This window comes from Malaclemys terrapin, chromosome 3 (assembly GCF_027887155.1).
Source record: "Malaclemys terrapin pileata isolate rMalTer1 chromosome 3, rMalTer1.hap1, whole genome shotgun sequence".
NCBI lineage: Eukaryota > Metazoa > Chordata > Testudines > Emydidae > Malaclemys > Malaclemys terrapin.
In genome coordinates, this window is record NC_071507.1 from 152,249,142 (window position 1) to 152,271,331 (window position 22,190).

Consider the following 22,190-nt stretch of genomic DNA (forward strand, 5'->3'; position numbering starts at 1 on the left):
CACTGGGCGAGTGCGCCGGCCCGGCCCCGGGCGAGCGGCGCCAGCCGAGCACCCCCGGCCCGGCCCCAGCAGTTCTGGCCCCGACCCCAGCAGCTCCGGCCCCGGCTCAGGCCCCAGGGCGGCGGCCCCAGTTCCGGCCGAGCACATCGGCCCTGGCCCCAGTGGCTCCGTTCCGGCCCCGGCTGAGCGGCTCCGGCTGAGCACCTCCGACCCAGCCCCAAGCCCCGCAACCCCGGCTGGAGCGCAGCCCGATTCCTGGGCATTTGTTAAAGCCAACCCTGGTCAGGGGACAGGGGGGGGGGTTGGATGGGTTGGGAGTTCTGGGGGTCCTGTCAGGGGGCGGGGAGCAATTGGATAGGACATGGGAGTCCCGGGGGTCTGTCTGGGGGCAGAGATGTGAATATGGGGTGGGGGTGTGGATGAGGGTCGGGGAAGTCAGGGGACAGGTAGGGCTCTAGGAGGGCAGTTAGGGTGGGGGGTTCTCAGGAGGGGGCAGTCAGGAGACAAGAAGCAGGGAGGCTTAGATAGGGGGTGAGGTTCTAGGGGGCAGTTAGTGGCAGGGGTCCCAGAAGGGGGCAGTCAGGGGACAAGGAGCGGGGGGGGTTGGGGGTTCTGAGGGGGGGAGTCAGGGGGTGGGAAGTGGGAGGGAGTGGATGGAGGTGGGGCAGGGCAGGGGCGGGGCCAGAGTGGGGCTCCTCCCCCCCCCGGTCCTCTTTTTTGATTGTGGAAATATGGTAACCCTACAATTATATTAGCTATGCTTTGGATTCTCAGATTTTCTATTTCTTCAGTGAAACCAGCCATTTTAGCTCAAAGCGCTCAAAACTATAGCATGAAGCATTAAAAGTAGCCAGGTCTTTAGCTGTCTACTGCTCTGTGACCTTCACTGAGAAGATAAAATATAATATACTTGTAGAGTATGTTAGATCGGGTCTAGCATTTCAGAGATAATAGGTAAAATCAGAGCCGCCAAATAGCAACAAATAGCTATTTTAATGGGAATAGTTTTTAATACATGTATTTGTATAACATAATGCATAAAGGGATGATATAATAATACCTACATCTAGAGAAGGAGCTGTAGCCATCAGAGTTGGCATGGCAGAACTGACAGGGCCCCCTGACCTATGCAGTGGCAGATTAGCCACCGTGCCAACAAGGCCCATGCCCAGGGTCCCTGGCCAATTGGGGGCCCCTGCACCCTGACACGGTCTTCCCACCCAGCACCCTTGCCAGGGAGCGGGGTCGAGGCGTGGGGGGCTTGCCCTGCTCTGCCCAGCACTCCTGCCGGGAAGCAGTGCAAGCCCCTGCACCCCAACCCCACTCCCCAGCAGGAGCGCCTGGCGGGGGGGGACTGCAGGTGGAAAGAGAGGGAGGGGCCCCAGTTGCTGTGGCTCTGGACCCCACAAACCCCTAATCTGCACCTGGACCTATGGCAGCCCATCCTAGTAAAAGTGTTTGCTATCATTTAATTTCAGTGCTTTTGACAAGCAGTGGCACAGTTCAGTGGGGCTCAGCTTATAAATATCATCAGGTTACTTTTAAATCTCACACAAGATAACTCCTACTATTCATTAGTTGTAGCCATTTAGTCAAAGATTCCAAAGTCTGTGTTTGTCTCCATCCATAGGCTCTCTGCTATTCGTAAGATATGATGATGTGGTATTACATACAGATTTTAGCAACATACATTTGGGACTGTCATTATTTACTTCCTGTGAAACTATGGGTGGATCATGTCAGACATTCCAATTGTGTGCCCATAAAACATTTCAACCACAATATACCACCTTGCATTCTGTACATACCATATTTCACCACAAAATTATTTCAGAAATTTAGTTTTTAAAAACTAAATTGATATTATTCTTTCTATCCCTCAGCTTACCCAGTATCACAAGTCCAGTCATCCAGATGTTCCAAGGGAGAGGAAAATAACAAACATTACTCTGGCAGAATTTATTTTGTTTGTTTGTTTGTTTGGCAGCTGTTTGAAGCTACTCAGTTTTGGAATGTCAAAAGTAGCTCCAGTGGAAACAGGGTACAGGGTAAAAGTGTAGGGGATAGAATCAAAGGTGCATGACCAATACAATTTATCCCATGAATCTGCAAATTTTTCACATAGAGAGCACAACTGCATGTGTGTCACACAGTGTGTGATACATAAGCAAACTGCAAGAATTCTTTTATAAGTTCTGTCTCTTGAAAACTGCTGTAAGTACTTCTACAAAGTCTAGAAGACCAACAACAATCAGTATATTCCAGCATTTCAGTGTAATGCTCCTGGGAAATAAGACATTTTAGAAGGGTATTGAAAACATTGAAAGGGGAAAACATAATCAACGGGCAAACATGTGACTATTGTAACCGTGCAATTAATGTAATAACCTTACTTCTGGCCAGAAAAAGAGATGTCTCAGGAGTGAGCAAAATAGAAAGGGAACATATAGTACTTTGTTACTGTATTAATGCCTCTCAGCTGAGAGAGGATTGATTTCAGTGCCATGAAGCAGATTGTTGTTCATTGTTGGGGAGAATTTGATGTTACAAGGTAAGGTAGGATGTTGTCTGTCTGTTTATACTTCATACAAGTTCTTATCAGTGAATGCTTATGAGTGTTCATACTTTTAAACAAAGGTAGACCCAGCTATATGCAGGCAACTTCCAGAATCCCCATCTCGGTCACCCTGAGGTAGGGTTGCCAAAATCATATTTAAAAAATACAGGATAGACCTCAACTATCTTCAATCTTGAATTGAAGCTGTGAGGGCAAGTCCCTTTTTCCCTCCCCCATGCTTCCTAGGGTTTCTCTTTCTTCAGCTCTAGATGCTGCAGAGAACCCAGGGCCAGCAGCCACTGCAATTCCTGTTCAGGTTCTGCATGGGAGCCTGGAGCCAAGTTGGAGGTTGCAGTTGCTGGGCTTTGCCTGCTGCAGTGCTGTGTGCCCTGTTGGGGACGTTGGAAGAGACTTTGTGAGTGGGGAGGCTACACCCCAAGAGTACAGTCACAGCCTGTGCAGGGAAACCAAATGGGGCCACGCTGAAGGGCTGGATTCAGTAAGGGACCCTGTGCAACAGGGGGCCAGCACTCATGGGTACATCTTTCCACCCCACTCCTGACCCTGGCCTTGAGTGTGGCCCCGTCTGCTTTCCCTGCGCAGCACTGAAGGGCCAGGGTCGGGAGGGGAGTGGAATGATGCATCCCTGAGTACTGGCCCCCTGCTACTGAAATACAGGATAAAAGGCATCCTGTACTGATTTAGTACGGGACAGACCATCTTCTATTTAAATACGGGACGTTCCTTGTAATACAGGACTGTTAGCAGTTTAGCAACCCTCCCCCGAGCAGCCACCAGGGAAAGGTGCTTCCATTGCAATCCTTGCAGGTTTCCAACCAGGCATCCCACTGCCATAGAACAAAGACTTCCCCCACTGGTTGCCCTATCACCTTCTAGTCAGCTTCCAAAAGAGCAGCAGCAGATTGATCACACGGCTCTCAGCTGACCTGTTTCTGTTTAGCAGATTCATGACAGTATACATATACCCAAAGAATATCATCACCATTAAATTACTAAGTAAAATACTATAAGTTGTTTATGGGTGGCCTTATTCTCACATGCAAATAAACTGTAATTACTTCTAATTACATTTGTTTATCTTACATGTGTAAGCAACCTATTTTTAATATTGTCTTGTTATTTAAATTATTACAAGGTAACTTCTGATGATTGATAAGACTATGAAAGACATAGCAAGTCTGAGCACATCAGACAGAATCCCTAGTCTTTTTCCTTTGTAAATACTTCACCAGTGACTGATTTACTAATTATAAAAAATACAGTTCTGAGTCAGGTCAGTCTTTGGTATAACAACTTCGAAAGGGTCCTTTTAATTACGAAATGGCTTTAAGACCCTCTGTGGACACAAAGCGAACCTTTACAATCATCAGTCTGATTTTGCAAACATGGTATGTATTCCTAGTAAGTTAAAGGTGCAACTGTCTTACTATTTTTTTAAACTTCACTTGCATAGAGTTCACTGCATAGTCCAGATAGTGCTTTTCTTAGTGAATTTTTGCACTTTCCTGGTCAAAAAACATAGTTGACCATTGATCTTGAATGCGTAAAGCAAATGAGGGACAGATATAATCTCCCAGAAATACATTATTGTGTAACACTGCTTAACTAGCAGTTCAGATGCTATGGATGTGTAAAAACAAATTAGGAAGTACTACCTCTCTCTCGGGGGTTCACTTCTAGACCTTGATGAAGCTTGCTTTTGTTCCAGGCCCATAGCTTGCTGTGATAATTCTGCTCCTTTCCTCCTGTCAGACTGCACACTGGAAGAAGAGATTTCCTGTGATGAGGCAGCTGCTGTACTTAAGGGAGTTTGAGATCTGGAACGCTCCTGAAGCCTTGCTTTCTTTTCTCTAGGTGCAACAGAGCTTCCACCAGTAGCTGTATCACTCAGTGCTCCATCCTGACTGCTTGGCGGCTGTGGACCACTTCCAAAAAACCATGCTCCAGACTTTGTTAAGATTTCTTGTTGCTTTCGACATAAATTGCATACCCACATAACCTAGTTGAAGATAAAAAGATCTGTGTAAGTATCCTCTAAACTCTAATATATTTCCTTGTTTTATATGTGTTCAAACATAGTATTTTTTTAATTGGATGAAGTTTGTGCTCATGACAGTGCTCATAGTATGCTCACAAAAGTGAGAATCACTCTACTACTAGGGCCAAGCATACTGCAGGCAGGTGCTTCCACAATGTTCTGTCAATATATCTCAATCTTAATCTGTGATCTCAGTTCCAGGGCTCTCTTGAGTAAAGACTGACAAAATGGTGTGGAGGGTTATGCAGGTTGTTGATGTTTAGTAGATTTTTTTAGTGCGGACAAACATTAGAATGGGATTATCAAACTAATGTTCACTGGTGAGGTGACCTGAAATGAACTTGAACTCGGGAGTGTAAAACTCAAGCCAGTTAACTTCTCCCTTCCAATCACTACTATGAACTATTAAAGAAATAGGTACTGTTACAGAATTTCTCCTTAATATTTTCTTCCCACATAACAATGTCAAATCTCAGGCAGTTTTTCAAAATGAGTTAATTACGTACTGTGAATACTTTCAACTACACCAAACACAACTACTTACCAATGTTGTAAACTCCAGGCCTAAAGAAATATACTGATATGTAACTAAATACAATAATGAAATGAAAAATTGTGTACAGTATTTTAAGAAACCAGAAAATCTTCCGTATTAGCTAAAGATGAAAGATCAAACATCTGCATCATTGAGAAATGACCATGTGCTAAATCTCTCAGTTACATTTAAAAAAGGCCAAGCGTTCCAGTCCCTGGTAGTCACCATTAAACTGGGTACGTATATGGGTTACTTTTTCCTCCAGCAGCACTGAAAACCACAGCACACACAATAAGGCCCATTAAGGCATAGGTGTTTTACAGGGAATGAGGGCCAGCAGGTACTGTAAGAAAAGATGGTAAGAGAAAAATACGAGCTGAATGGGGAAAGTAAAGTGAATGCAAATTTAAAAAAAAAAACAATAATTAGGGAAAGAAGAGGATACTTTGAAGAAAGAAGACTGACGTGGAAAAGGGGAGAATAGGGAAGATAGACATCATCAGATGTTTCATCAGACACAGAAAGAAAAAAGGGGAAAAGAAATTATGGAACCAATTACAGAAGCAACAAAGAAAAGTTATGCAAGTTTAATAACAACTAGAATAGAAGCATAAATGAAGTTGTGAAACAAGAAAGAAAAGACAGAAAAGAAAGTGAAAAATATTTTTCAAATATTGTCTGTGTGTAAAAGTACAGAGACACCACACAATATTTAACATAAAAAGGATTTGAAGAAACAATAATAATTTTTCAGGAAAAACTGGAGAATGGAACAGAGTTTTGGCTGTGACAATACCAAGAACTGAGGAAAAGTTCTTTGCATACCAGCAACAAAGGCATTTCATATAGCACAAAGAAAAAAAATCTTCAGACATTTTATACAGTAAGCATAATTCAGATTTGTTAAAAGGATTCTAAAATGGGTTATCACTTTAGATCATAAAGAATACATCAGAACTTACAAATAGTAGGTAAGTTCTACACAAGTTGACTAAACTGTCAGGAAAAAAATATCAAACTCTCTTTTTATCCATAGCCATATCTATAATGTGCCTGTATCCAACATCAGAAATAGGCTATTTTTTTCCCTTTCAAGGAAGATATTAAAATATTTTTAATTACCGTACTTCAAAAAAGAATCTAATCAAAAGTTACAATTACTGTAGCAGTGGTGCAAACATATATTGTGTTAAAAATAGAAACAATATTCAACAGATGATAGGAATGGCAGCTTCTCCTTTAAAACAAATGGTAGACATTTTTAAAATCTGCCTTTGATATTATAATGTCTTATTTTCTTCACCTGGGATATTTTGATTTTGAAATAGAGTAACTGAATATGCATGTGGTCATGCAAAATAAGTTTAAAATGTAGACTAGATTAACCAGGAAGAAACATTTTAAAATGTGTATATAAACTTGAATGTGATTGCTAACTGGTCAGGCAGTAGCCACCTGGTAATAAATATATATATATGTCTTGCTCGCTCACTCTTTGGTGTATATAGTCATTAGCCAAAAGCTATTAAATCAATAGCTCACAGAAAGGTTTAAAAAGCTGTTGTCCAAAAGCTGATAAGAACTGGAGTTTTTTAAAACTCAGTATTAGTTAACATGTTGCCTTATATCTTCAGACAATAACTGGCAAATTTCAAAATAAAATGCAATATTTTTGCAAAATTCTTCCAAGTTCTGAATGTTGTTTTGTTAAGGATATGAGTTCTTTTAATCAAAATTCAAAACAAGTTATTTTGTAGATAACTAGAATAAGCTTGAAATTGTAATCAAATTCTCAAACATACACATATTAACATTTTAAAATGTGAAGCTGGTAACTGTGTCAACAATATCATTCACAATTTCTTATATATACAACCTAAGTGTACCTATAAGATCAAAAAATATGCAATAAACTTTTTCCTGTGAATTTACTAACAAACTTACCCAATCGCCTTTTATTTTGTTATTGCAAATATTTGTTATGGACAACATTATTCAACCTAAACAATTGGGAGTAGTTAAGGCAGAAGCAGACACAGAAATAAATACAGGATACAAAAGGGAGAAGTACTAGAGGTGAAATTACAATAGAACTTATCCCCACATCAGTCTTTCAACACTACAGCTTGAACATAACATACACATCAAGCACCACAGATTATATATGTAGGAAATCTGCATTATACTCACAAAGAAGCTACACTACATCTCTGTTTAGGATTCTCTTCAGGACTTAGCTATTAAATGCTATGTTTGCCTTGAGCTATATTCAGTCCAAAGGGAAAAATGACAAAAGCTTTTCTTTAAGAAGGAAATAAAAAAATTGAGGTGATATAACAGTTTCAGTAAGAAAGCTGTTTATTTGAAAAACATTTTTAGAGAAGTATGTGGAGCAAGCAGTCTAGCGGCATGCGGGAATTATATCCTGATTGAATATTCTGGGATGTGTTCCAAACCAATCTAAACTAAAGCAGGTCTGTGTAATAACTTATCTTAACAATCCACAGATGTTAGGCAACCAAACACACACTCTGATGAAGGATTACAGTGCTCTAATGTGGCTTCTGGACCTCCATGCGATACATCAGGAAAATGAATTAAGGTAGATAATTTTATTCTGACCTATCATTAACAAAATATTTTCAGTTTTTTCTTCTCTGTTTAGTGAGTTCTGATGCAGCATTACAGTAGGTCATTCTAGAAACACAGACATTTTTTTCTATATACCTGTGTAAGGCAACAGGCGCATACATGTCTACACATGGAGCTATTAGAGCCAAATAGCCAGGACTATAAGGGGCACCCTTTTTCAAAAAGTTAATATTAATTATTAATATATTATAATTAATATTAATTATTTAATTGGAAAAACTGCATTTTCACAGCACAGCACAAGAGTCCTGTGCTTTACTGCTATGACACAAAAATAATGTGCACACCGGATTCAATGGAGGTGGGTTAATGATTCCCCTGCAGATTCATGTAGAAAACTTTATGGGCTTAGTGGAAACATGCTTTTTGGGCAGTAGGACTCCATGCTTGCCCTCATGTGGAATGTGTATGAACATTCATTCACAAACATAAAGATATGCCTCACACTTACTCTTACAGGCACTGCTGAAAGTGATCCATTATGGGTAGGAACAGTATTCCTGTACTAAATAACATGAAATTCCAACGTGAACATATCTGTATTATGCAATATATGTACCACAATATACAACATAAATAAGCATTTTCACTTACAAAACTATGAATTCTGCATTATGATTACACTTTTTCATGCGATATTAGCAGAGAGAAAAAGCTTTCTTTAATTCTACTGTAATTTCCATTATTACTTCCTATCCCATGAGCAGGAGGAAGTAAAAATTATGTTAGAAGGAAATTTAACTTCTACCCCAACTTTAGAGCCAGATGTTGGAAGCCTCAATCAGGCAAAATGCCCACTGAAGTCAATGCAAGTTTTGTCTAGATCAGATGTGCCAGTGTCTAGCATCACTTTGATGCAGAAGAAAAGTTCTTAAAACTTTGTTAGAAAACTTAGAGTATCTACACTGGTAGGTCATGAGTTATTAATGATAGTGCTCCATTCTCTGGACTGTGATTTTCTTCCATCTATTTTGTTTTGGAGGATTGATCCTAATAAACAGAGGCACCTCTATTTAAGTCTGTCTCAACATAACTGCACAATAACGTTGACACTCTTTTGAGCCACTTCTTCCATCCACTTCAAGAAGACAGTTGTCCAGGCCCTAGTCCTGCAAGCAGATGCATGAAGCCCCACTGACTTCAATGTATCTCAGCAACCAACACAAGAGTCCACCCACATGGATCTGATTGCAGGACTGGGGCCAGTTTTTTGCTTTATGAAACTACATTTGCTGGAATCAAGTTAAATAAAAAATTATTTCATTTCACTGGGGTAACAACAAGTAGTGTTACAAAGTATATATATTCATTCTGTTGCTATATCAAACTGAAATATGGTAATGCAACCTTAGCTATGGTTTCCCAACTGCTCCACTATAATAAAATCCCAAAATATGCAGCTGTAACTATGCCCAGGGCTCCGTGTACTCTCCAAATCCACAGCCATGGAACAACCCAAAGAATCCAACCTCTCTTGCGGGTATGTGTTCTAGAACTCAAGCCTTCAAAACATAGAGGCTGTGGGCCAGATCCCATCCTTTGCTACGGCCCCTTTCCACTGCTCCAGAGGTGCAAATGGGCCACGAAACTGGCCTAACTGGGCAGCTAAGGATTCGAGTGCTGTGACACTGAGACTGGCCTCTTGCAGCTCAATTTGGAGGGCATGGCTGGAGGAGTGAGCTGCTGTGCTCAGGCTGATTCCTAGCTGACATAACAGGCTGAACCAGTTTTATGCCAGCCCCAGAGCTGTGACAGATCTGATAGACATCAAGCCATATTATTGCTCTTCCTTCCCTTGAGTCCTGCGCTGAACTCATTTTCATCAGACCCGAGGACTTGGGTCTAATTTTCCACTGCTTTGTGTCATCATTTATATTTATAGAAAGTGGGTGTAAAATGCTACCAAATCAAAATTCTCCACCACACATCAGCAAAGCATTTTATACCCACCTACTATTCACTTTAGGAAAAAAGGAAAAAAATCAGACACTGTGGATATGTCCACACAGCAATTAAATGTCTGCAGCTGGCCTGCGTCAGCTGATTTGGGCTTGTGGGGCTCGGACTGCAGGGCTGTAAAACTGCAGTGTAGATGTTCGGGCTTGGGCTGAAGCCCAGGTTCTGCCTCTGGGAACCTAACCCTTTTCAGGGTTTCAGAACCCAGGCACTAACTGACGCTCAGTCCTGAAGCCCAAGTCAGCTGACATGGGCGAGCCCTAGGTGTTTAATCACTGTGTAAACATGCCCAGGGTTTCTAGCCCTTATGGCTGCAAACAGTACTTTTAAGAGGTGAAGAGCCTATAGTCAATACAGGGATGTGAACAGTGTGAAACAATAGTTCATTCATCATAGGGTGTTAATTTTGAAAGCTGATAATGCTGATTTTACTGTCAACTCTGTTAACTATTTAATAGCTGATCATTCAACATCCAACTAATACTCATCTCAGAAACCCAAATTGCCTCCGCAGTGCCTTCCTTGGTACCAGAAGCCCCAACTGTCCCATACTCAGCTGCCAAAAAACCTCCTTCCTCCTGATAACTTCTATAAAGATTATACATTTTCAATACAAAATTCTGCAGCAAACTGAATATTAGAAATGATATGTCAGAAAAAAAATAAATTTAATAAAAAAATTAATGGGGAGTGATTACACTTATTAACATGTAGTGATTCTACTTACTTTCAGATTTCATTAAATAAAAAAATATTTTTAACGTATCTGTAAATGCTGCAGAATCTCCAGTCTGCTGGCCTGGATTGCTGCAAGAGGCAGGGATCTTGCCTCAGAATTTAGGTAATGCTAGTCCTAGAATACAGTGGACCTTCTGCATAGACATGAGGAATATTCTGACTCCATTAATTATGCAGTTATACCATTTAAGGTTATAAAATTAAGCATAAAAATCGATTTTACTTGGCTTTGTTAGAATTGCTGTTATGTGAATTCTGACTAGAGCTAGGCCTGGGTTGCAAAATCAGATCTAAACTTCCCAAACGTTTTGAAAGATTCAGATCCTGGGTTTGGTTCTATTGGTTCCAAGACTATTTTTAGTTCAAATTGACATACTTTGTGCAAACTATAAAACATACTGATAATATAGTTGTGATGAGCCCATCACATTGCCTACTGTGGATTGTCTTTTTTTCTCCCTTTTTAATCTATCCCTCTTATCCAGAACAAACACTAGCAGCATAAGCCTCATAAGTTCCCAGAAGGCAACATGTGCCCTGTAGTGTATGACCAAGGCCAGATTCTTCAAGGCCCTTACACAGGAGCATAGTGAGGAGGGATTAAGGAGCCTCCCCACTTTGCAAAGGCTGTGTAAGGACCAGGCAGAAATGCAGCCCCTGTGCCCCACCCTGTCTATTTTGAAAATATAAACTGTTTTTTAAACTGATCAAAGCTTATGAGTCAGTTTTCTTTTTATAATGCTTTTGTAATAAATACCAGATAGAATATTACTTACAGCGACTGACATACCTTGTGTCCCTGGTGGTGTACTATATTGTAGGTTGTTACTGCTCATTTCAGTCATCTAAGTCACTGTTCACAGTTTTAAAATATTGATAAGAGCCAAAAAGTTAGGTTAAGTTGATTTCATGTAAAATTGCAAGGGATGGAAGGTTTTCACTCTGTTTTTTTGCCTATAACTCACGAGCCAATAATATACATCTGAATTTATATAACAGAGAGCAAGCACATTATATAGAACAGAGGTTGCCTTGCTGTGGTACATGAGCTTGTTGGAAGTGGTTCACTGTAGCAGGGTGGTCTGTCTCATTTAAGGGGTACTGGAACCTGAGGCCAGCCAACCCTTATTCCATGACATGGCACTTTTAAGGAAACCACTATAAAAGGGAGCAGCAGCCTAGCTGGGGAATGGGGTCATATGTTAATCTGGTAGTTACCATCTTAACATGATAAAATCTAGCTGGTGACTCTCAGGAGGAGAGAGGGCAGACAGCTTGGAGAGGAGAATTATAGGGGATCATCAATTCAGGAGAGAGTCTGCTCCCAGGGATGGGCACTAGACCAGAACAGAGAGTGGTGGCTGGGGAAACCTGTCTGAATGGGACAGCCCCATGAAGGAGAGTTGTGGCATCCTTTAATCAAGAGGAAGGAGTTGTAAATCCAGAGACCAGGGCAGGAAGAGGTCAATGGAACAGGCTTTCCAGAGAAGCTATGGGCTTTAATGGGATTAGCAGAGTTCCCTGGCTCAGAGGAATTGCAGGGGAACTTGAAGCGTTGGAAGAAGGATAAACTGGAGATGAAGCTGTCAGGTGCATAGGTAAAGCCCCCACCTAACCCTCGACCCCTCTCCTCTTAGACCTCCCTGCCCATTTAAACACAAATATATGAACCACGAGAACACCTCTGCACTTCAGTCGGACCTACAACCCTTGGTCTAACCCATTAGAACTGGTCAGGAAATGGTTTTCCAATCTCATAAAACTTTTTTTGACTTCAAAATTTTTCCCAGTCTGCATCAGAACCAAACTGAGACTTATCAAAGATTTTTGCAGAAAAACACAAAAGAGAGACACACACAGGCCAAAATAACCAATAGCCTAGTGGTCAGGAATGTGGGAGACCCACGTTCAAGTCACTGGTATGAACCTAGCCTGGATCTCTCATAGCCTAAGTGAGTGTCCTGGGATAGATCTTACTCTCTTTTTCTGATTTTGACCAAAAATTACTTCCTGGACCTGAGCAATCCTAATGAAAGTTTAGCTGAAACTGGTAAGTTCTCACAAAAAGTTTTGGTTTTGACAAATCAGCATTTTCTGACAAAAAAGTTGAATCAAAGAATTTCCAAACAGTTCTAAACCTCATGTCTTTTAATCCCTGCCCCATCTCCCCCAAACTCCTTTCTCTTCTGATTTCCCCCAGGCAGATCTCTGCCAGCCAAATTCAAAATTTATTTTACTGTGAGCCCATAAATACTTAGGTTAAATCTGTTAAGGCCTAAAATAAATGTGCACAAAAATTGCAGAAATTTGCATGTGGTATTTCCAACATCAATTGCTCAAGAAGGTGAACCAATACAGTTTGGTAGAAAGTGCTTTCTCTGCTGTATTCTATTGAGGCTCTTATACCATCTTCATCACAGGTAGCTGAGTCCCTTCCAGAAGGGCAGTATGTGGTGCAATCAGCATCTGTCAGTTGTGCTTCATTCTCTCTCTCTCTGCCCCTTCCCAAGGATAAATTGTCTGAGCAGTTTTTTATTTTTTAATTATATGTATATGCTGCTGTGTATTTGTACTGGTGAAGGCAAGTTAGAAGATGTGACCCTTGCACTTGGAACAGAACGTGACAAGGTTTGTGGTGGTTCTTAGTTCATGCCACAAGTCTTTGACCAGTCTTTGAGAAAGCGCTCTCTCCTGCAGAGACAAGCTTCTGATGAAGAAATTATTTCCATAAATGTTTATATGTACAGTTCCAGAGTCTTACATTCCACCAACAGTACCGGGAGAGCTCTATTTAATAAAACGGAGTTCCTGTAAGGAAAAAATGCTTATTGTTTTAGAAGAAGTGGAATTTTAAGGCTCCAGGATTGTACATGTCCTTTCTACATCAACCATTTCTAGAAAGCTGTCAAATAATAATAGAATATGCCCTGTCAGCAAGAAGCAATGTGACCTAATGGCCTAGGACTCTGAAGACCTGGGTTCAGTTCCTGGCTCTGCCACTGGTTTTCGGTGAGAGCTTGGGCAAATCACTTCCCCTCGGTTTTCCCATCTGTAAAACACACTTTGTAAAGTGCTTTGAGAACTATGGATGAAAAGCATGATATAAAAGCTTATTATACAAATTAGAATACACTCATGAGGTCAAATCTGCCCACAGCTATATCAGGATAAAGCTGATATAACGCCATTAACTTCATTGGAGTTATTTCAGCTTTACACTCATATACATGATGGCAGAGTTTGACTCTCAGCATATAAAGGCATTACATAAAGTAATAGCTCTTCTTAGCCAAGAGTAAGTGAAAATCATGTGTAGACCTCCAAAAGTACCTCTGCTTCCTAAACCACAGCCAGTAGCATACAACAGTTATGCATGACTAAATAACAACACTTTTTAAAAAGGGATGAAAATATATTTTTCTTTAAAATATGCCTATCATGTTTGCCTCATTGCACTTACAAAATGATGTTAAAAATACAAAATTAGCTGACTATGTCAACTAGATATAAAGACACTCACCACAAAATCAAACTGCAAAACTGTCCCACCATTCCCAGAGGCAAAACCCTGAGAGAACAGAGGAGCTTTGTAATATGTCCTGAAAGTCAAACTAGTTTTGTCAGATAAGTTAGAGAAGCAAATTCTAAAGTCAGGGTTTCTGGATGAAAATGTGGTGATAGCCACATCTAAGGACTTTTAGTGAGAGTCAGTAAGCTGATCTGAACTGGTGAAGCAGTGCACACGGAGACAAGCAGCTCCTTATGTAGCTAGGACCAAAACTATATGTTTTAGATTTGTAAACACCACGAATCACATCTGAAAGTGAATAGGGAATGCAAACCATGCAGCTACTTGGGCATAAGCTGTAACTTCTAACTGCTCTTCAAAGAAAGCTTTATGTAGAAAGCACATTGGTTTATTGTGATCAGAAGATGTCAAAAATAAAGGTAATTGTAAAGAACCTATCCAAAAGAAACAGTCACAATCATTCAATTAATAGATGAAAAAGGCACTTTAGTCTACTAGAGGTTATCCAGGCCATCAGGAACAAGAAGGGATCCAGAAAAAATAGTTGACAAAGTTGGGAAAAACCAATCATGTGGACAATTGCCATCCTTGCCACACGCTCTGGGTATTTCCTGAATCAACCAGCATCATCTCAATTTATCCAGATAAAGCCACTTCCAAGCCTTTATTTCAGCCTAGCACTGGGAAAATAAAGACACCATACCATTCAATGTTGATGAAAAAGAGACATAGTAGAAAGAACACACCACATAATGATTATTTGTAGCTCACCATATCTCACTATCATCACCAGCCTCACATCTATGTTGATTAGTATATATGATAAAACAGAACCCCAATGAATTGCACATGAGAGATTCTTCAAGATGAGTAAGCAATTACCCATCACCACTCTCTATGATCGTCAACCTAACAGAATCAACACTTTGTAGGGGAACTTTATGGTTGTGTTGTGGACACTTTACACTATCTGAGCCAGCCTACAGTGGGCACAAAGTAGCTATCAGACCTGTTCCAGGAATATCACTGGTGTAGACAGCCAGTCTGGAAGGTTCAGAGCTGGCTATCTCTGCACACCCCTTCACAGTAGGAGTCATGGGGGTAGACTGGGGCATTCCTATGTGTAGCTATTCTGGGTAGCACAACAGCCCACGAGGGCCACTGCAGATGAAGGACAAATGAAATCAGGGTTCTGTGATGCTCTAAAGAGTGCAAAGTCCAAACTATGAAAAGCTCAAACACATGGTCAAAACAAATCATCAGAAAGATTTTTCCATGTTGGATTATTCTAGTCGTCTCCAAAACATATTACAATGTAAGAAAAATAAAGATCACATAACTCCTGTACAAGGCTGTCATTAAGCACATGACATACTGAACAAAGGGAAATTATATTCCCACTTCCAGGATAATTTGCTTTCTGTAACTCTGCCTTCTACTCACTTGTTCTGACAGAAAAGACAACAGCTAATCAACATGTAGGATTTGTCCAGTCTCTAATGTTCTCTCATTGGCTTCTCTATTTGACTTCCTTCTGATCTGAAAGCATCAGGTGACTTATATCTACCTCTCTAACCAGAAAGGCAACTCTTGTCAAAGTCTTGGTTTAGAAAGCCTGGCAAGGTCAGAGACTGCCATCTTGACTGAGCCACAGAAAGCAAATTATCTTGTAACTGAAATATAATTTGCTTTACTGTGGCTCATTTTATGACAAAAGAAATGCTGGGTTCTGCATAGCAGTATCCTAACAGAAAACATCTTAGGAATGGAGAACAAGAAAGTTGGAGTCGCATTAGAACAAGGAACATGAGGGGGAGAGAGGCAAATGGGAAATTCCAACTCTTTCCCTTCAAAGGTAGAACTTCTCATAAAAGCCCTGCTGTAAGAATTCTGAGGTGAAGTGTTGCATACTGAAGACCCCTACTCGTTTTAGCTAGTAATGCCCAGTGCAGGGAATGCCAGGATGGAACACTGAAAAACCTGTATAATGAGGCCTCCCTAATCCAGCCAAGATATGGCCATGGCCCTAGTAGACTGGGCTTTCTTTCCACTGCAGTTTATCTGCAGCTTTTTGAGCTTCCTGGATACTGGGTCTCAGCCACTGGACCCTGGGAAAGAATGAAACAGGCAATCTTCCTCTGAAGTTTTCTGATCTGAGTAAGTCCTGAGTAGGGATAGGACATTTGGCACACTCTACAATAGATGTGAAGAAGCCCCCTTCTTTTTATGGGCTTCTTTTTGGATATATATGGTTACCCCTGTTCTGAGGAACTGAAAGTAGGCTTAAGCTTAAGGCTTAAGTAGGAACGTCCTGACTGCAAAGGAATGTCTGTTTCCCAATGAAGAGGGCTTAGGCCTTTTTTGTTTTGGTAACCTGGAACACGTTATGGAAAGATAAATCTTATGCCTGACAAGTCAAATAAGACTGAATCCAGGGTTTCTGCAGAAAAAAAAATCTACTTGCACAGTGAATGGTCAAATCCACAATGTTCTATGAGCCACTAAGAAGAAGCGGCAGATGTTTGCACAAAGCCTGAGGAAGGCCTAAGCAATATAGTTAGGCCTGGAAGGATTCTATTTTTAATCAGTAAATGTCGCTAAATGTTGATTTCACCATACACACAGAAACTGACAAAAGGTCTTTCCCTCAATAATAATTGAAATTTACAGATAGGCAAAGAAGGAAAAATACTACTTGAGAACTTATTAGAGTTTGATTTATGGGTAATTACATTGTATATTTTGCCATACGATGTTGACAATTTGTATTTCAGCGGTTATAACGCTTTAACTTTTTGAATCTCAACATCTACTGTCATTAAATAATTATTGTGTAACCTCCCCACCATTCTCTGAGTCTTTCCATAATTTCTCTCACCTGTTAACATTCACATTGATAATAACTGGGGGAGGGATTAAAACTTATAATGTTGTGCAAATTTAAAACAATAAAAATCCTTTAAAATATCTAGATTATCCATCTAAATTATAAAAAATATAAAAAATTCTGCCAAATCTGAACATAGTTATAGCTAAAGGCTGTCAAATGGACTGTGACTAACTGTAAGGAGTAACTGGGCTCCTGTCTATCACTCAAGTGTTGCCAACTTTTGGCAATTTATGGCAAGTAACACAACTCTGACCCCTGCTGAAGCCAGTCTTACCACGATGCACGAAGCTCCACCCTTCATGCAATATTGGACAGCCCAGAGAAAAAAACCTCTTTGATTGGCTTCCTTCCCCAGTTCCCCGCTGCTGCAGGAGGCAGAGAGAGCTCTTCCCTCTGCATCCCACTTCAGGGACTGACAGAAGTTTTTGAGGAGGGGAGAGGGAGTAGCTGATACTATTCTCACACCAGGGAAGCAGTAACGAGGAAGCAGAAAGAGCCCAGAAGCTCAGGATGTCTCTGCTCCTTTCGGACCTGACCCCCTTGTGAAAAATGAGTCGGTTCCTCCCTCCTTTCCCCGGGAAGAGAACCCCCTGGGTACAGCACTCCATCCGGGTTTGCTGTGTGTGTGTCTGTCTGTCTAGAACCTCTGGACCTGAATGGCCTTGAGAGGATAGGGCAGAGGTGAAAAACCTCCAGAGCTGTAGGAGAAGATGTGTGGCTGGTGGGCAAGGAGGCAGATGTGGTACTGGGGGACAAAAGAGGTGAAGAATTGTATGGCTGGGTGTGCAGAGTCAATGTGTTGCTGGGACACAAAATTAACTGATGTAAAGGCATGGTGGCCAAAAACATATTTGTCACTATAAACTGGCAGCATAAATTGTTGCATATCCAGTGCAGGTTGGCAATAGTGCTGAACTAAGTAGGGATATAAAAAGAAAGGGGAAACAGGGGCATAGGAGGCTATCACAGAGAAGAGTATGTCCTCTCTCCTCCCAGCTGACTAAAGCAGGAAGGACTCAGGTGGTTATTATCCAGTAATCTGAGTTAAACTGTTCTTGGTTTGAATTTGTGTTTCTGGAATTAAAGCAAAACCTGAAAATAAGGATGTGAAAAGCCCTATAGTTGGGACTTTATTTTTCCTTCTCTGGGTGGGGATTCTATACACTGACTTTGTTTTTTTATTTCCAAATAGGCCATGGAGGTTTGTGTGTGTGAGTGAGGAAGGAATCAAACTGGAAAAGCATAAGAGGGATCCCTGGAAAGAGGGAAAATCCAGAAACATAATTGGCCATCCCAGAGCTTCCATCACTTTTCTGGAGCCTATATCACAGTCTCACTGAGGGGAGATTGTTCCTGATAGTCATCTTAATTTAATCTCAGCTTTTCTAGCTATATCCTCTCTCCCTCCTAGCTTTCTTGCCTTGTACCACACTAAATAATACCTTGGTATCAATCCTTGGTATTTTCAGATATTTGTTTATTTACATCCCAACTTAGGCAAGTGACGGTATAAATATTTAACTCTTTAATCTTTTCTCATAAATCAACCCCCCATCCACCAGACTCCTCATTTTTGCAGCTCTTCTCTGAACTCCTTTCAATTTGTCCATATCTTTCTCATAAGGCGATGACCAGAAAATACTAATGGCAGTTATCAGATATACTCCTAAATTTCACAAACCATTTGAACAAACTTCAAATCATTACTTGCTAGATTCCGAAATCCTTACTCAGATTTTACTCTACCCTTACTCAAAGTCAAACAATAAAGCCATACTACATGATTATTTATTATTATTATTTCTATTACTAGTGTTAAGACCGTATACAGTGTGCAAAAGTACAGAATGGTCACCTCTCAAGTGAGCACAGTGGAAATTATCTACACTACTTCTATTTCCCATTCTAAATATTGGTAAATTTGGTGGTATCTCAGATATTACTATTTGGTACCCATGGAAAATATTAATTGTGTAACAGTGACCACTGTCCAATAAGAGTTTGGGCCCTGCAGGAAATGTAGGATTGAGCAGATGTAATAGGCACATTTATTATTCAAGAATGGTTATAGTCTGTACTTACCTATTTGTCAGTTTCCTTCAAGCAATTAAAGCACATAAGTAATATTTTATTATATTTTGTGCAAATAGTTTTACACTAGTGTTCATAAGTAAGGCTATGTTTTAGTCATGGGCAATGTTCCCTCTAATTTTTCCCATGCATGTGCGGAATTAATTTTGTTACGTGCACCAATGACGTTACACATCACCTCCACATTGGTGCACATAATAAAATTCATGTGGCGGGGGGTGGGGCCGACGGATTTGGAGTGAAGGAGGGGCTCAGGGCTGGGGCAGAGGGTTGGAGTGCCGGGGGGTTAGGACTCCAGCTGAGGGTGCAGGCTCTGGAGTGGAGCCGAGGATGAGGGTCTCAGAGCTGGAGTAGAGGGTTGGAGTGTGGAGGGGATGAGGGCTCAGGCTGGGGGTTCGGGCTCTGGGGTGGGGTTGGGGATGACAGGTTTGTGGTGCAGGCTGCCCCGGGGCTACGGTGGGAAGAGAGTATTCCCCGCATCTCTCTCTCCCTGCTGCAGCAGCTCCAGGGCTGGGGCCTTGGGATAGGTGCCTCTCCCCAGGCCGCAGCAGGTCCAAGCTGGGCTGGAGCCAGGGAGGGTCACCTCTTCCCTGGCCATGGCAGGTCTGTCCACAGTCCGGGCCACCGGTAACAGTCTGCGGCTTCAGGCTCCCCAGGGAAGGTGGAAGTGGCCAACTGTCCATCACCTTTCCACGCTCCTTTCTGCGCCCCTCCACCCCGCCCATCACTGGCAGGAAGCCAACAGCTGCTGCGTGCCAGTCACAGAGGGCAGGGGCAGAGAGAGGAGCCCTCAGCTGGCCGTCTAAGAGGAGTGTGTGACGGATTGGGTCACAGAAACTCCCTCAAGACTAAAAAAAAGAACAGGAGAACTTGTGGCACCTTAGAGACTAACAAATTTATTAGAGCATAAGCTTTCGTGGACTACAGCCCACTTTTTCGGATGCGAAAGCTTATGCTCTAATAAATCTTTTAGTCTCTAAGGTGCCACAAGTTCTCCTGTTCTTTTTACAGATACAGACTAACACGGCTGCTACTCTAAATCCCTCAAGACTGCTATCTGATGTGCTGAGACTACCCCTGAGCCCATTTTCTCTGCCAATTTGGGCCTCCAGAACCCTGCTTTCTCAAGCCAGACATGCCAGTCTGCTCCAACACAGACCCCAGGTCTGAACCACGCGCCCCAAAGCTGCAGACTTAACTGAAAATACCTTAAGAAGTGCTCCTGTCTCTAGCACCCGGACACCCTACTCCCAAATGGATCCAAATCCCAAATAAATCTGCTTTACTCTGTATAAAGCTTATACAGGGTAAACTCATAAATTGTCCACCCTCTATAACATTGATTGAGAGATATGCACAGCTGTTTGCTCCCCCCAGACTTACTCTGGGGCAATTAATAAGCAAAAGTGATTTTATTAAGTATAAAAAGTAGGATTTAAGTGGTTCCAAGTAATAAAAGACAGAAAAAAGTAAGTTACCCAGCAAAATAAAACAAAACTCGCAAGTCTAAGCCTAACACATTAAGAAACTGATTACAGATAAAATCTCACCCTCAGAGATGTTCCAATAAGCTTCTTTCACAGACTAGACTCCTTCCTAGTCTGGGACCAATTCTTTCCCCTGGTACAGTTCTTGTTAGCTCCAGCTCAGATGGTAACTAGGGGATTTCTCATGACTGGAACCTCCTTTGTTCGGTCCACCCCCTTCTATAACTTTGGCACAAGGCCGGAATCTTTTGTCTCTCTGGGTCCCCACCCCTCCTTCTAAATGGAAAAGCACCAGGTTTAAGATGGATTCCAGTACCAGGTGACATGGTCACATGTCCTGTGAGACCCCGAGCCTTCATTCTTCCTGGCCTGACTCACAGGAAGGCTTGCAAGTAAACAGAGCCATTTACAACCAATTGTCCTAGTTGATGGGGGCCATCAAGATTCCAAACCACCATTAATGGCCCACAGTTCGCATAATTACAATAGGACTTCAGAGTTATATTTCATATTTCTAGTTTCAGATACAAGAATGATACATTTATACAAATAGGATGAACACACTCAGTAGATTATAAGCTTTATAATGACACCTTACAAGAGACCTTTTGCATATTCCAGTTACATTATTTTCACACTCATTAGCATATTTTCATAACATCATATGGAGTGCAATGTCACAGAGCGAGTGGGCTGGGGGGGCAGAGAGAAGCTCTGGGCTGGTGGAATAAAGGAGCAAGTGAAGTGGAGCACTGGGCTGGCGGGGCCCCTGCTGAACATGAGTCTGCTGCCATTATAAACCCAGTATGGTCGGGGCCGGGGCAGGTTCAGGGCTAGGGGAGAGGCAACTCTCTACGCCGCAGTCCTGAGTGCCTGTGCAGCAAACAAAAATTCATGGCCCATGACTTGTACTATATGCCCCTGACTACATTTGGGTGGAGGGGCAGCCCATGGGTGCCGCGGGTGGTTGGAAGGTCACCCTGACGGGGCACCATGGGTTGTTGGGGGCGGCCCAGGGAGCACTGCATGTGCTATAGGGGGTGAGCACCTGGCCCAGGACCCCCTCTGGTACTGGGGAGGGCGGAGCTGTCAGGCCAGGCTCCCTACCTGGCTCTGTGCCTCCCCGGAAGCAGTGACATGTCCCTTGGCTCCTAGGCACAGCCAGGGGGCTCCGCGCGCTGCCTCAGCCCCAAGCACCAGCTCTGCATCTCCCATTGGCCAGGAAATACGGCCAATGGGAGCTGCAGGGGTGGTGCCTGCAGGAGGAAGCAGCACGCAGAGCCCCCTGGCCGCATCTCCACCCAGGAATGTCTCCACTTCTGGGACACCCCCTAGAGGTAAGTGCCACCCAGAGCCCTCACTCCCTCTCGCACCCCAACCCCCAGCCCTGAGCCCCCACCTCTCCCCAAACTCCTGCTGCTACTGGGGGAGGGGGACACGGTGGCCTGAGATTGCCCCAGCAGCAGTCGGTGTAGAAGTCCTGGAGATCCTGGAAAGTCAGCCTTATTCATAGGTGCACAGATCATAGGTATGATATAGTGGTCAATTTTTTCAAACTCTGATACCTATAGTTAGGTACAGGGTGGATTTGATTTAAATCACTAGTCAGGAAGACTCCATTTAATCATGGATTTCTACATAAAAGTGCATTCTTATTGATTGTTATAACCTTAATATATATTCTTCACAACTCAGA

General features: G+C 42.1%; 1 protein-coding gene across 39 annotated transcripts in view; it reads right to left on the bottom strand.

Moving 5' to 3' along the window:
- The window catches only part of RIMS1 (regulating synaptic membrane exocytosis 1), a 508,694-nt gene that overhangs the window by 286,788 nt on the left and 199,716 nt on the right, over positions 1-22,190 (bottom strand). For 38 of the 39 annotated variants that reach the window (XM_054023392.1, XM_054023381.1, XM_054023389.1 and 35 more), the window contains exon 3: positions 4,234-4,577. In XM_054023392.1, the coding sequence (XP_053879367.1) occupies positions 4,234-4,577 (344 nt within the window). Of the gene's footprint in view, positions 1-4,233; positions 4,578-7,341; positions 7,409-22,190 lie in introns of those variants that run through there. The other variant, XM_054023370.1, reaches the window with a different exon arrangement.